This window comes from Rutilus rutilus (genome assembly GCF_951802725.1).
Source record: "Rutilus rutilus genome assembly, chromosome: 8".
Lineage (NCBI taxonomy): Eukaryota > Metazoa > Chordata > Actinopteri > Cypriniformes > Leuciscidae > Rutilus > Rutilus rutilus.
Window position 1 is genome coordinate 28,659,646 of NC_140222.1, and position 13,488 is coordinate 28,673,133.

Here is a 13,488-nt window from a genome sequence, read left to right on the forward strand (position 1 = left end):
TTTTCCATATCTGACCCTTTTTTTCATAAATACAGACACCCACCCACTGGTGCACGTATGTGAGGGACATGTGGGCCATGGTGTAAACCCATCAGCTTTGTGTTAAAAGAAGTAGACACAGACAGGGGCTTGTGGGCTGATCTCATAAAGCAGCGAACAGGCAGCCTCTAACTTTTAATCACACTTCACACCAAAGAGAAGCCACGAGTCAGAGAGGAGAGCGTTTAATCAACAGTGCACAGCAGGTGAGACACTCAGGTCACGCACAAACAAGACAACGGTTTGATGTGCGAAGAGTCGACTGGTTCCAGTAATGAGGAGCATCCTCAGTGATGTCAACGCTGGGTGAGCCTTCAGGAACTGTCAGAAGCTGTGTGAAGGTAAGAAACGGGGGTTTTGTGTGTTCATCAGTGGTCAACTTTGAACATAATTATGACAGTGTAATGTAAAAAAAAAGAAATGCAAACGTCCTTTGACTTACAACAGAATCTGAGGTGTCACACCATCAAGCAAAACAAAAAAACATGGCGCTGGCCTTGCTTCAGCAAACATCTCGCTATTTTAAAAGCTTTTTTGCATTAAAATAATGCAATTAAAAAGAGAACTACAAGATAAGACGCATTAGATACGCAGATTTTCGTAGTTTGAGGTGAAAATACTTCACGTCGCTTGAAAGCCGTAGATGATGTGCAAAACTAAACGTAACGAACTCATTTCAGATGTAACCTTTGGTTTACTTTCATTGCAAGCATCAGATTTCCCAATCTCAGAATGAAAAGAGTATATTATATAAACCAGTACACAAATTAATTAAGCTGTCCAATATTTGGTTAATGTGGTGAATTTAACCTTTTGCATTTATTAGTATTGTAGAATTTGTAACCCTTTAAATAGTGTTGAATCACTATAAAAAAGTTGCTAAATTTTTGAGTACAATCAACTTTGATGTTTAAGTAATTTCAACTTAAATTACATTAAACTGACTTTAAAAATGAAAATTGCTGAACTTATTTTGATGAGTTAATGCAATGTAAAAAAAAAAAAAACGTTGTCATAACTTATTGATAATATTTTTTTTTACAGTGTAATATCTCATGTTACATTAAATAATGCAACCATATCTGGCCGCAATGGCATACAAAAGTGTATATAAGATTAGACTGGATTTGACTTTTTTCAAATTTGTAAATCCAAATATTGAGTTTCAGTCTTTAAAAACTTCAAAAGTGAGTGATGGATTGTGTGAGGCTGTATGGTAAATGTGGGTAATTTTGAAAGAGTGTGTGGTGTGGCATCTTGACCATTGCATCTAAATGATTTCAAGGGTAGATTAGAAAAGACAATTGCTGCAAAACACATTCAAAGTCATAAATGGCATCTCTGATGTAACTGCAGCTTGAATGGCGTACATTTCTCTATCGGTGGAAACAATGCTAAAGATATTTTATTGCTATTCCAATTAAAATGATCCCCAGTGCACTTTTTATGACAAAATTTGAATACAAAATGTTTCATTGCAAATTATATTACCAGCGTAACGATGCATGAGCTCCAGTAGTTTGTGTAAAACGTGATGATCGTGTTCTCCAGCATGATTTGAGATCATCTTGAGCTTCAATGGAAACTTCTGACCATCCGTACAAAAGAGTTTCTCGTGATAAATGCCACAAATGTACTTATATGAATAGAAATAACGTAGAATCGTACATATTTATTATTAATTTTAGGTCAAAAATACATTTTATGCCACAGATTTTGAAAATTTTTAAATCCTAAACCTTTACAGGTTTAAATTTGATTTTGAATCCCATATTTTCAACACAGTCTCAGATTTAGGACCTCACAGAATTGACTGATATGAAATTAAAATTGATAACACTTGAATAAATGAGCAGCACTGAACATCTGCAATGCAACAATACACTTTCAAGGGGTAAAAAAATATGTAAAATCTTTTACAGGCAGACGTTATTGTTTATGAAGACATCCGAGCTGCTCATTTAAAAACAACTGAGGGGGGGGGGGAAACATAAAGCATAAGAAACCATAGTCCAGGAAACAAAGATGTACAGAGAAGCAGGTGGTGAGGACAAAAAGCAACAGATAGGTTGCCAAAAAGGAGAAGTTTAAGAGTTTGTTACTGAAAAGCACCATCTAAACTTAGCGGCAGGTGCAGAAATGTGGCCTGAGGCCCCTGGGGGCCTCAAGGCCATTAACTACAGTCATCGAAAGCTTCTATAAATCTACATATATTATATTATATTATATTCTCTTGAATGTATTTGATGCCCATTAAACAAATACTACTGACTACAAAAAAGACATTGAACAGTTTGACCGTTATTTCACAGAAAAAAATTAAACAATTCACCAAATTCAATTAGGGGATAGAAAAACAGGAATTGCGATATGGCTTAATGAGAATATTAACCTTCAAAAGGTGATGATTTAATTGTGAATGCTGCACGTTTCAAAGTAAAAACTTGACGCTTTTGCTCGTTGCAGTTCATAATCAAGGAATACCGATTCATTATGCCAAGCAATTGCTTATGATCTACTGTTAATGAATTATGACAATGTTTACATTATGGTGTTTACATCATACCAGCAAACTCACATTAAAGGCGCAGCTGTTCCACAAACGCCACCTACTGTCAGAGAATGACATTGCGTTTTCATTTAGTCGGTGAATCGAAAAATAAGCAAATGTGCATTCTATAAATCTACATATATTATATTATATTCTCTTGAATTTTGATATGGCCGACACACGACCAAAGAGACGACGTTCCGATGAACAAATAGCAAAGAAGAGGGAAAAGAAGAAGGAACGTGCAAAGTCCCGAATTCATGACTGTTTCAGGAAGCACGGAAGGGAGGGGGAGGGGACGGGATAAGGAGGAGGGAGGGTCGAGCTAGCCTCCGTTTTTTTTTTACAATACTTTGAACGTCAACAAGAAGTGACGTCACCCAACATCGCATAGAGCACCTTTAATATAAATATAACAGCCTAATTTATGATTTGACTCTTTTCTTAGTTTAAAGGCTGAAATGTGAGGTTTATCATTTTATAAAACCTTTTGTTTTTGTCAAACTTTGCATTATATAAACTTGACTTGTACAGCTTGTACTGCAGTTGTATTGCTTTACCCGTCCATATGATATTAATTTTATTGTTACACTTTATTTTAAGATGACGTGGTTAAATTGTACTTACGCAAATAAGTACTGAGTATTATTAATTAACTACATGTACTTACGAGAGTTACTTGTAATAATGCATAATTTACTGTTATTATTATAGAATCACTATGTCCTTAAAAAGTGTTACCAATTTATATTTGTGCAGGTCTTAAAAGGATCTTAAATTTGTGTGTGATGTAATGCCAAAAAAAGCAAACTTCCTTTGACTTACTACAGAATCTGAGGTGTCACACCATCAAACAAAACAAAAAACATGGCGTTGGCCTTACTTTAACAAACACTGCACAAGCTTTTTCACATTAAAATAATGATAATAAAATGAGAACTACAAGATAAAACACATCAGATATGCAGACTTTCGTAGTTTGAGGTGAAAATGCTTCACGCCGTTTGAAAGCCGTAGCTGATGTGCAAAACTATACATAACTAAAACTCATTTTTAGACGTAACTTTTGGTTTACTCTGTAGATAACCTGGATAACATAGCCATAAATTAGTACTATTTGGGGTAAGTCAATGTCACCATTGAATGGTCTGTGATAGGCGAGAGAGAGAGAGAGAGAGAGAGCAAGAGAGAGAGCGCAAGAGAGAGAGAGAGAGAGGGAGAGAGAGAGAGAGAGAGAGAAGATTCTTATGTTTTTATGTTTATGCATGCTACACTGCAAGGCATATTTCAAGAGCTTTTCTAGTTTTTCTGACTAACTTCTATTCATTGTATACTCAACACAGGAAGAGGAAAAGTATGTGAACAATCTCTTTTGACTTTCTCTTTGTGTATGCATGTGTGTGTATGTCTGTGGCACAGCGACAAAGCAGGCAGAGTGTATATTTAGCTCCACAGCATTTGTCACTATCACCGCACCTAAACTGTTAGCATATCCTATGAGCGCATGTCCGCATTAGCAGGCTGGCAGACAACAAAAAACATCTCATAATCAGCAAGCAAAGCTTATCACAAATTTACATTTCCCCAGAGGATGGTTTTCAGAATCTGTTCAACATTTTGCAACAGAGATTTTGTCGAAACTGTTTGCGAGAAGCCAAGTTAGCAACTTATGTAAAATGCACGACAGTTTCACGTTCCAGTAACAGGATGAAAATAAACAGGGTGGTATTACTGGCTATAAACAGATGTCTTGGATGTCATCAGCACAGCTATAGCTATGAAACCAAAAATGAAATATCGGAAACTCAAGGTGAGATTTTTAACTGCAACTTGATGCAAGGGAGCAGCAAAGCTGGCAATGTGGAAAGGCTCATGTGAGCAACATTCGAATTGCACCACTAAAAACCCACCAGTCCTTCAACACATTGACACCTAAACATCCTTTATTTTGACACATCACTTAGAAATGTTGACTGATAAAGAGAATTAGGTTAGTCTTGGAGTAGAACCGCATGTCACTGTGGTTAGCATACCACTGTTGCCCACACAATTATTTAAAAAAAAAAGGCCTGTTTGCAAACTAACACTGGTTATATGGGTGTTAGGTGCATGAATTCCATTGGCCAGTGGGAAAAAATAATATGGCTGTGCGCCAAAATTGAGTTTACATTCATAAGGGTCTAAATGTACAAGATTGTGAAGCATTCAATGATGACAATCAATAAAAATAATATTTGCATACTGAAAAGTAATGGGCAATCTTTCTGTGTATTTTTGTAGGCTAACCTAAGAAGTTAGGTTCCCTAAAAAAAATTTTTTTAGAAAGATTTTTCCATTGGCTTTGGGATTACTGCAGAGAATAAGCTCTGTGACCAACATAAGTTTACGATTCTTAAACATTTTGTTCATCATGATAATCTTCACAAATTAACACAACTTTCATGAATTTTGAAGAATCGGCAGTAAAAAAACGTATGCTATAAACGAACTACACTGTGGTCGCATTACTTCAATGTCATTAAGCTTCCAAAGAGTCTTTGGCCCCTTTTTAAAACTTGACCATATAGGTCAAGTGACCCAATTCAGATTTTTTCCTCTCATGTGGCACAGGTCGGATATGACCCGCAAATGTGTGAGCAGGAAAAAAGCACATGGATTCCGATATTCTCAGATCGGTTTCAGGACTCATTCATACGTGGAAATAAATCTGATACGAATCGGATATGTGCGTTTGCATCTGCTATGTAAGCACACAGATTGGATATTCCTGCGCCAATGCGAGTCATACGTCATTGAAAAAGCGACGGTGGTGAATGATGTCAACTCAGGTGGACACCAACCATGATCACATGACTCTTTTCAATGGCGCAATGGAGGACGAAGAACCTCCTTCATAGATGGTGCGGAAAGCAAAAAATCATCTGCGTCCATTGCAATTCGAGCTATTTTCACTTCCTTTTCGGCCTAAGCTTTTCCCTGAAAGTTCGAGTTATAATAGATTGCAAATATAGATTATAAACAAAAGGCTGTGAAAGCGAACTAGTGAGTAGATGAGTTTACCTGTTAGCCTTGTACGCAAGGGGGTATTACTGCTGCAAGCGCCATCTTCTGGTCAGACTCCGGAATTAATTCGCCATGACCGTCACAGTGCATTGTGGGTATTCTCTGGCTGTTGAGCGAACATCGGTTGTACACTCATTATTGCAGTGCATTAAGGGATTGAATAAGTGCATTCGATAAAGTCCACCATTACAAATGGCTGCCCCTCAAATAGTGCTCTATTTAAGCGTATAGGGGGCGATTTCGGACACAGCCGTAGTTAGTTGTCGGCAGTTCTTCCATGTGAAAAGTTGTCTAATGTGTGACCCCCTGTCGCCGATTCGTCATGTAATGTGTGCACAACAGCAACTAATGGAATCCCAAACAGCGATCCAACGACTTTGAAAATCGTGCAATGTGTTTCTGGCATTAATTGTTGTACACTGCCAAAAAAAACACCAAAAACACAACATGCATGAATGTGATGACAATTACAAAGTGGTTCTGGTTTCTCCATCAAAACTTAAAACCAAACTTATAAAAGCACTATTCCTTTTTTTTTTTTTTTTTTGGAAATGCAAATCTAGTCAATCGTTTTTAAATCTAATGAGCTGATTAGAGTGAAGTTGAATTACTATGCACAAGCACACACGCTAATTCTGGTCAGCGTAGCACCACATTGCAGGCTCAGTCTCATAGCTGTGGTTTGAGCGAGCATCCACAATTCATCCCCTCCACTGCGTTCAACAAACACACAATGTTTCATTGGCTCGTGGCTTGGCCTAACAGTCTGTTTTACCCTGTGGTAAGCGTACACGCAGTTCGCTGGCACGCTCTGAACCCAGATTCCAAGCTCATAAAAAGGCAGAGCAGATGAAAGAAAGGGATGAACAGGATGTGGTTAGCCTACATGAAAACACACACTCTGTTAACTTGGAGAAAGGTTCTGAGGAGAGAAAAAAGAAACCACAATGAGCGTGGGGTTAGCTGTACAAAACACAAGGTGCGCAAGACTGCGCATACTCTCATGCTACTGTTGAGATTTTAATGATATGCATTCTGTGGACCCAAAATTATTTAAACAGTTAAGCTACTTTTAAAAAGGTGTGAATTTTGAATTCCATATAGCAGGGTTAATATAGTTAACTCAGTACATAAAACTGTAAAAAGCTGAAATAAAATGTAAAAAAATATATAATATATATATATATAGGCTACTTGCAAAGGCAACATTTCTCATTTCATGTAGTGTACTAAAACAGTGTGTAATTTCACTTGATGTACTAAAATAAATAAAAATGAAATACAGACAAAGCTACAGTGCTATGCATAAGTTTAGACACCCAATGCTAAAGTTGACTAAAAAGAGGAATAAAAAATCATTTTTTGGAAATTGAACTTAATGCCTTAATTGAAAAAATTAGGAAAAATCCAACCTTTAAGGACACCAATTTTCTTTGTGAATGAATAATGTATCGTAAATAAATAAATGTTCTTCCTAAAAATACAGGGTGCATAAGTTTGGACACCCCTATGTTAAATTCCCATAGAGGCAGGCATATTTTTATTTTTAAAGGCCAGTTACTTCATGGATCCAGGATACTATGCATCCTGATAAAGTTCCCTTGGCCTCTGGAATTAAAATAGCCCCACATTATCACATAGCCTTCACCATACCTAGAGATTGGCATGGTTTTATTTCAGTTAGCCTAATAGCTGCTTTGATTTGCATTGAGAGATGATCTTATGGAAAGTACTCCATGCCAATCTCTAGGTATGGTGAAGGCTATGTGATAATGTGGGGCTATTTTAATTCTAAAAGTCAAGGGAACTATATCAGGATGCATAGTATCCTGGATCCATGAAGTAACTGGCCTTTAAAAATAAAAATCTGCCTGCCTCTATGGGAATTTAACATAGGGGTGTACTAACTTATGCACCCTGTATTTTAAGGAAGAACATTTATTTATTTACGATACATTATTCATTCACAAAGAAAATTGGTGTCCTTAAAGGTTGGATTTTTCCTCATTTTTTTAATTAAGGCATTAAGTTCAATTTCCAAAAGATGATTTTTTATTCCTCTTTTTAGTCAGCTTTAGCATGGGTGTCTAAACTTATGCATAGCACTGTATATATAAATGTAATAAAAATGAAAATAAATTAATGGAAAACATCAAATAAAAACTATCTCAATTATACGTAAATGTTTTAATTTAAACTACTCAAAAAATGTGTTAGGTCTTGAGTTATTAAATAATCAATTCACTAATTAAAGTTCACATTTTGGGGTTTCTGTTTTGAAAAATAATAATAAACAAAAATTAATTATAGAAAAACTAATAATACAATCATCCAAGATTGAGATTTGTGACTTAATACATCCACAAAGCATGAAAAGGTATTTTGTTTGCACATGACACTTGCTTTGATATTGAGTTATCTATTGCAATGACATTTAGACATTTGTAAATGTGACTACAAGTGGGATTTAGAAAACTTTTAGGAGACCCATATGATTAAGTGGAAGGAAATTATGTTTTATCTGACCTTTTGTCTGGAAAGGAAGCTACATTTGCCACATATAAGTGTCTGCAAAGAGACAATACAATGTGTCAATGACATCAGAGGGGAAGTAGGTCTGTACAGTTGTGAGCATAGCGTTTAGTCTCTCTAGATCTCTCTGTTTCTCACAATAATTCATTCTTCCACTGGTTACCCACAAAATGATGGCCCATCAGACTGTGCGGGGGTTCTTTGAACCCAGCGTGAAGTCTCAGGTTCCCACCATGTCTGAATCACCCCAGTGGTCGCACTCATGTCCTGGATGCTGAACACACCCCCAACACTTCATAGTCACTTCATTATCAGGCTGTTGCTTTTAGCATTGCTCAAGCATTTTTGAACTGTCAATGGTATTAGAAATTGCTAATAGCTAGAGAGCTGAAACAAAGTCATTGAGAAAGATTTTTCTAACCGTATTTGCAATAATCTGCAACAACTGTTAACACTTGAATTTTAAGTTAGCAAGAATGACTAGCGCAACTACAACAACAACAACAGTCGCCACAAGGGGATTTTTTTGTCTTATTACCTCATCTACAGCCCCAGTGACAGGAACATTACAGAGTTGTAGTTGCAGCTGTGCGGCACCTGTAACCAAACTGGTCTCTAGCAGGTAAAGGTCAAGAATTTCAAAAGAAATTGCTTTGCGATGACACTCATAACCTCTTGCAGATCTGACTGTAATCTGACACACAAATTAACCAACAAGACCACCTGCAATGTAAATAACTCTGCTCTTTTATCATAGGTAAAGCTCCTGTTGACAGCATGACTGAGAAGTGGGGCTGACATCTGACTAACTCCAGACACCACACACAGAGAGAGCAGGTGCATCTTGCGTGAAACCAATCAGAAAAGTCTTACCCTGTAAAAATGGAGTCCGCATTCTCACGGATGAGATGGGAAACTGATGGAGAGGCCGAAGAGATCTCCATGAGAGGTCTGGGATTGCGTCGCAAACGGGAGTTCATACCCGACGACAGGAAAGACGCGACTTACTGGGAGAAACGCCGCAAGAACAACGAAGCAGCGAAGCGCTCACGAGAGAAACGAAGGGTCAATGACTACGTATTAGAGACTCGTTTGGTTTCATTGAGCGAGGAAAATGCTCGTCTACGATCTGAGCTGCTGGCTCTAAAGCTTCGGTACGGTTTGCTCAACTCTGGAGCCACCTACTCCTCGTCTCAAAGAGCTCTATCTCATCTTCACTCTTTGGCCCCGCAACCTCTGGTTTCTTGCCCAGACAAAGATCTCTACTGGGGTAGAAGGCAAGACAGAGAGGCTTCTAATCTATCGGGGAACCAACAAGCACCCGTCTGTCTGGGTACCCACCCCGGGTCGGCATTCCTTCCCACGCAGCCTATGGCCGTACGAAGAAATCACCCATACTTCCTAGACTTCCCCACCCTCCATTCCCCTAGAGCCGCACCTTTACTCTTTCCACCACACCTCGCCCCAGCAACAGCACCTTGGGCAGGACGGCCCCTGCTCCAACCAGGGAGTCAGAGGATCTTGTCGGACGACGAGGGTGAGCAGCAAGTGCCGGCGGATTCCAGCACTGCCCTTCCCCATAAACTAAGACTGAAGTCTCAAAACTCACAGCGCAAAGACAATAGAGCTAAATCCGCATCTCCTATTCCAGCATATATGTCAGATTGAAATCAAACTCTAGGCTAAAATGGCTCAGCAGTTATGAATCATCCTACACATTTGTGATAAACAAACTTGCCTCTATTCCAGTAAGTTTGTTGTAAACCATTTGATAAAAAAAAATACTTCTTTGATCAAAAGGTCACACGTACAGATTTAGTTTCCGAAATGTATTTTGAAGAGTCAATATTTCCATCATTGAAATGGAAAGAGGCAAACTTGAATTGGGATAATGACACAATTTTCTTTTTCTTTTTTGGTCCTTGAAAGGTTCAATATCTTTTTTAGCTTTAGTATAAACAGGAAAGTAGAGAAGAGAAGGAGAATGGAGATCAGGATTTGACCTAGGTCAGACTCAAACAGGAGTCCTTTTGAGCCTACAGCTCTGATGCCAAAGTGACATTTTCGCATTTGGCATATTTTTTAAGTGACTTACATTGCATTCAAATTATGCATTTTATCATTTCATGCATTCCCTGGGAATCGCACCCATGAACTTTGCATTGCTAGTGCATTATATTACTGTTTGAGCAACAGAGATGTTGAGATGTTTATTTTTGAGGCCCTTAAAGCAGCACTTAAAGGGGTGGTTCGGGATTTTTGACATCGGACCTCATTTTTAAGTCAGCCTGGTTGTTATTCATCAGTGGAGACATTTTTTTTTTATTATTATCCAGTCCTTATATTTGGATAGTTAGCCGATGCTAGGCTAGCGCGAGTCAATGGTATATGTTAGCCAGCCATTAAAAACCGTTTTACCCACTCCACAGTGCACCAAACGCAAATCAATTATAACACTAGACTATCGATGTATATGTCCGTTGAGAGAATAATGTTAGAAATCAAACTTACCTTTCATCACATTGCATTAGTTATAATTTGTTCCCTGTAATCATAAGCCTTGTCTACAGCAGCAGCGGAGTGATATTGATTACCTAGGCAACCGAGTGAGCCGGTACACACATGACGCAAGTGTATTTACCTGCCGCTGGCACACTAACCGGAGCAAAGTAAAATTCCGCAGCTGCTGAGAAACTAGTTCCTTTGGGATCATTGAGATGAAAGGTAAGTTTGATTTCTAACATTATTCTCTCAACGGACATTTGCATCGATAGTCTAGTGTTATAATTGATTTGCGTTTGGTGCACTGTGGAGTGGGTAAAACGGTTTTTAATGGCTGGCTAACATATACCATTGACTCGCGCTAGCCTAGCATCGGCTAACTATCCAAATATAAGGACTGGGTAATTTAAAAAAAAAAATGTCTCCACTGATGAATAACAACCAGGCTGACTTAAAAATGAGGTCCGATGTCAAAAATCCCGAACCACCCCTTTAAAGGTATAGCGGAGGATCTTTCCGAATTTTAGATAAGACCCTCCCTCTCCACTTTTTGAATAAGTTTGATTGATTCACCAGAATGATTGACAATTAGGAGGACCAATAGTATAGGTGATCCACCCGGAAGTAAAAAATCCTCCGCTATACCTTTAACAAATTGGTCATCTGTGACCAAAACAATTTTTTGCTTGCTACTCAAATTTAAAGCTGTCATCACACAATATGTAGCCTGTATTTTTGTTAAACATACATATATTTTTTTAACATGTTATGAGTTCTTTTTGAAGTTTAAAGGGGACCTATTATGCCCCTTTTTACTAGATGAAATATAAGTCTCAGTTGTCCCCATGCAAGATGTGTCTGTAAAGTTTCAGCTCAAAATACCCCACAGATCTTTGATGATGCTGTAACTCTTTTGTTCAATTTATAGAATATAATTTCAGACTAATGCATGATCAGTGTCATCTTTTAGAGACAAATGTCTCAATTATGGACTGACTGACCAACTTCCACATCTCAGACTTGTTTTTTTTTTTTTTTTTGTGAACTTTGGGCAAAATGTCTTCTTAGTCCATACTTTTAAAATTATTTTCTTCCTGCCTCCACATACCTCCAGTTTGTACAGTTTGACAAAAGTGTGCCTATGTTAACTGCATTAGCAATGTTAGCAACAACAGTGAATGACAAACCATTAGCTGTGATGCTAATTAACAAGGAGGCTATCTAAAACCTCGTGGCATTGACTGACCAGCTCATTTTCATTTAGAAATACAGTTTATGAATGTAAAACACTTTTGCTTGCATGTCATTTTAGGTTCACAATTCAATAATGAAATATTGAATGTATATAGAAAGATGTACAGTAAAAATAATGATTTGCCTTTAACATCGGGTCTTTGATCATTTTTCACAATCATAGCCGGATTACTACAGGCAAAATATACAAGGGATCCTAAAAAATTAAAAATAAATTCTTGAAGTTATTTACATTTGCATTCCTGTATGTAGCATACAGTTTATATCCACAATTTACATTCAAGGTGCACTGTGTGTCAGTATAACCATTTATCATTGAACCCGTGCTCGTGTTGTGTGCTAAAGTGAGGTATAGTTAAAATATTTGTAACATTTTTACAAAGATTCATTTATATTTTATACAACATTTTGTCGTTGCATTAAGCTGTGTGATCTTCAATTTCTTTCCCCTTTTTTACAATAAAGTGCAAATGAAAATCTCACCTTTTTGACCATTTATTTATTATAAGCAGCATAACACAGTTAAGTCATCCCACAGAACAGAGAATAAATTATTATAATACATAGTGAGAAGGACATTCTCATGATTTTTTTTCCTCGTCCTCTTACGGCTGTGCGAGTTGTGCTGCTTGCTTCTGGTGACGGGCAGAAGGACTCCACATGGGGCTGCTGCGGTTTATGAGTGTGAAAGGGGGGCTGCAAACTAAGTTTCAGTGGCACGTAAGGGTGGGAAAGGTGGAGAGGGGGTTTCTCAGCATTAATGAGTCACCTTTAATGATCAATCGTGATGTCTACGGAATATACACCGCAAACACAGTGCACAAGGTGAGGAGAGTGAGCAACAGTCTGCTAGTTACCACTAAAGCAAGCTAGTGATTCAGTGACTTGCATAACAAGCCCGACACGAAGTTATCTTACATAACTATTACTTTTTTTAATGAACCAAAGTAGTTTTTAAAACTGGATTAGCATACATTTGGCTCTGTCTTCACAGTTAAAAGTTCTTTGTTCTTTTTTCTGCTGTAACCACCTGAGAGATGAAGGGTGAGAAGTACAATGAAGAAATAGGAAGTTAAAAGTATATTGTCTTTGTCTTTTACATCTGTAAACCACATCCTCTAGTGAAAATTAACTCAGTGTTGCAAGAGTACAAGATCTAGTTGTTTTTGTGTAAACATCATCTTTGTTGAAAATCTATTTTAGACAGATCTTTAGTAGCATACCTCCTACAAATGGTGCTAGCATAGGCTACAAGCTAGACTCGCTAATCGTAGCAAATTACATGGGGCAGCTTTATAGTTTTGGATTTCGACCAGATCTACTCTATCATCTCTTTTCTGTCATTCACCAAAGACATAAAACAGTGTCATTGTCATTTTTTATCCACTTCAATTTGAGTCACATAACCACACTCTTTGTGCAGTGACATCATAGGTCAGCAAACGCGCAAATGTATTGCATATGAATATTCCAGACACAACTACTAGACATTTTGTTGGCATAATAATTATTCAGTGATTCAATGCATATAAAAAACTGATCCACAG

At 37.6% G+C, this 13,488-nt stretch overlaps 1 protein-coding gene across 1 annotated transcript; it reads left to right on the top strand.

The window, feature by feature from the left end:
- Positions 1 to 99: 99 nt before the first annotated feature.
- On the top strand, positions 100 to 9,994 carry nfil3-4 (nuclear factor, interleukin 3 regulated, member 4). Its single transcript, XM_084417046.1, has 2 exons — positions 100 to 380; positions 8,943 to 9,994. The coding sequence occupies exon 2, from the start codon at positions 9,068 to 9,070 to the stop codon at positions 9,851 to 9,853; it is 786 nt and encodes a 261-aa protein (XP_084273172.1). The 5' UTR covers positions 100 to 380; positions 8,943 to 9,067; the 3' UTR covers positions 9,854 to 9,994.
- The last annotated feature ends 3,494 nt before the right edge of the window (positions 9,995 to 13,488 follow it).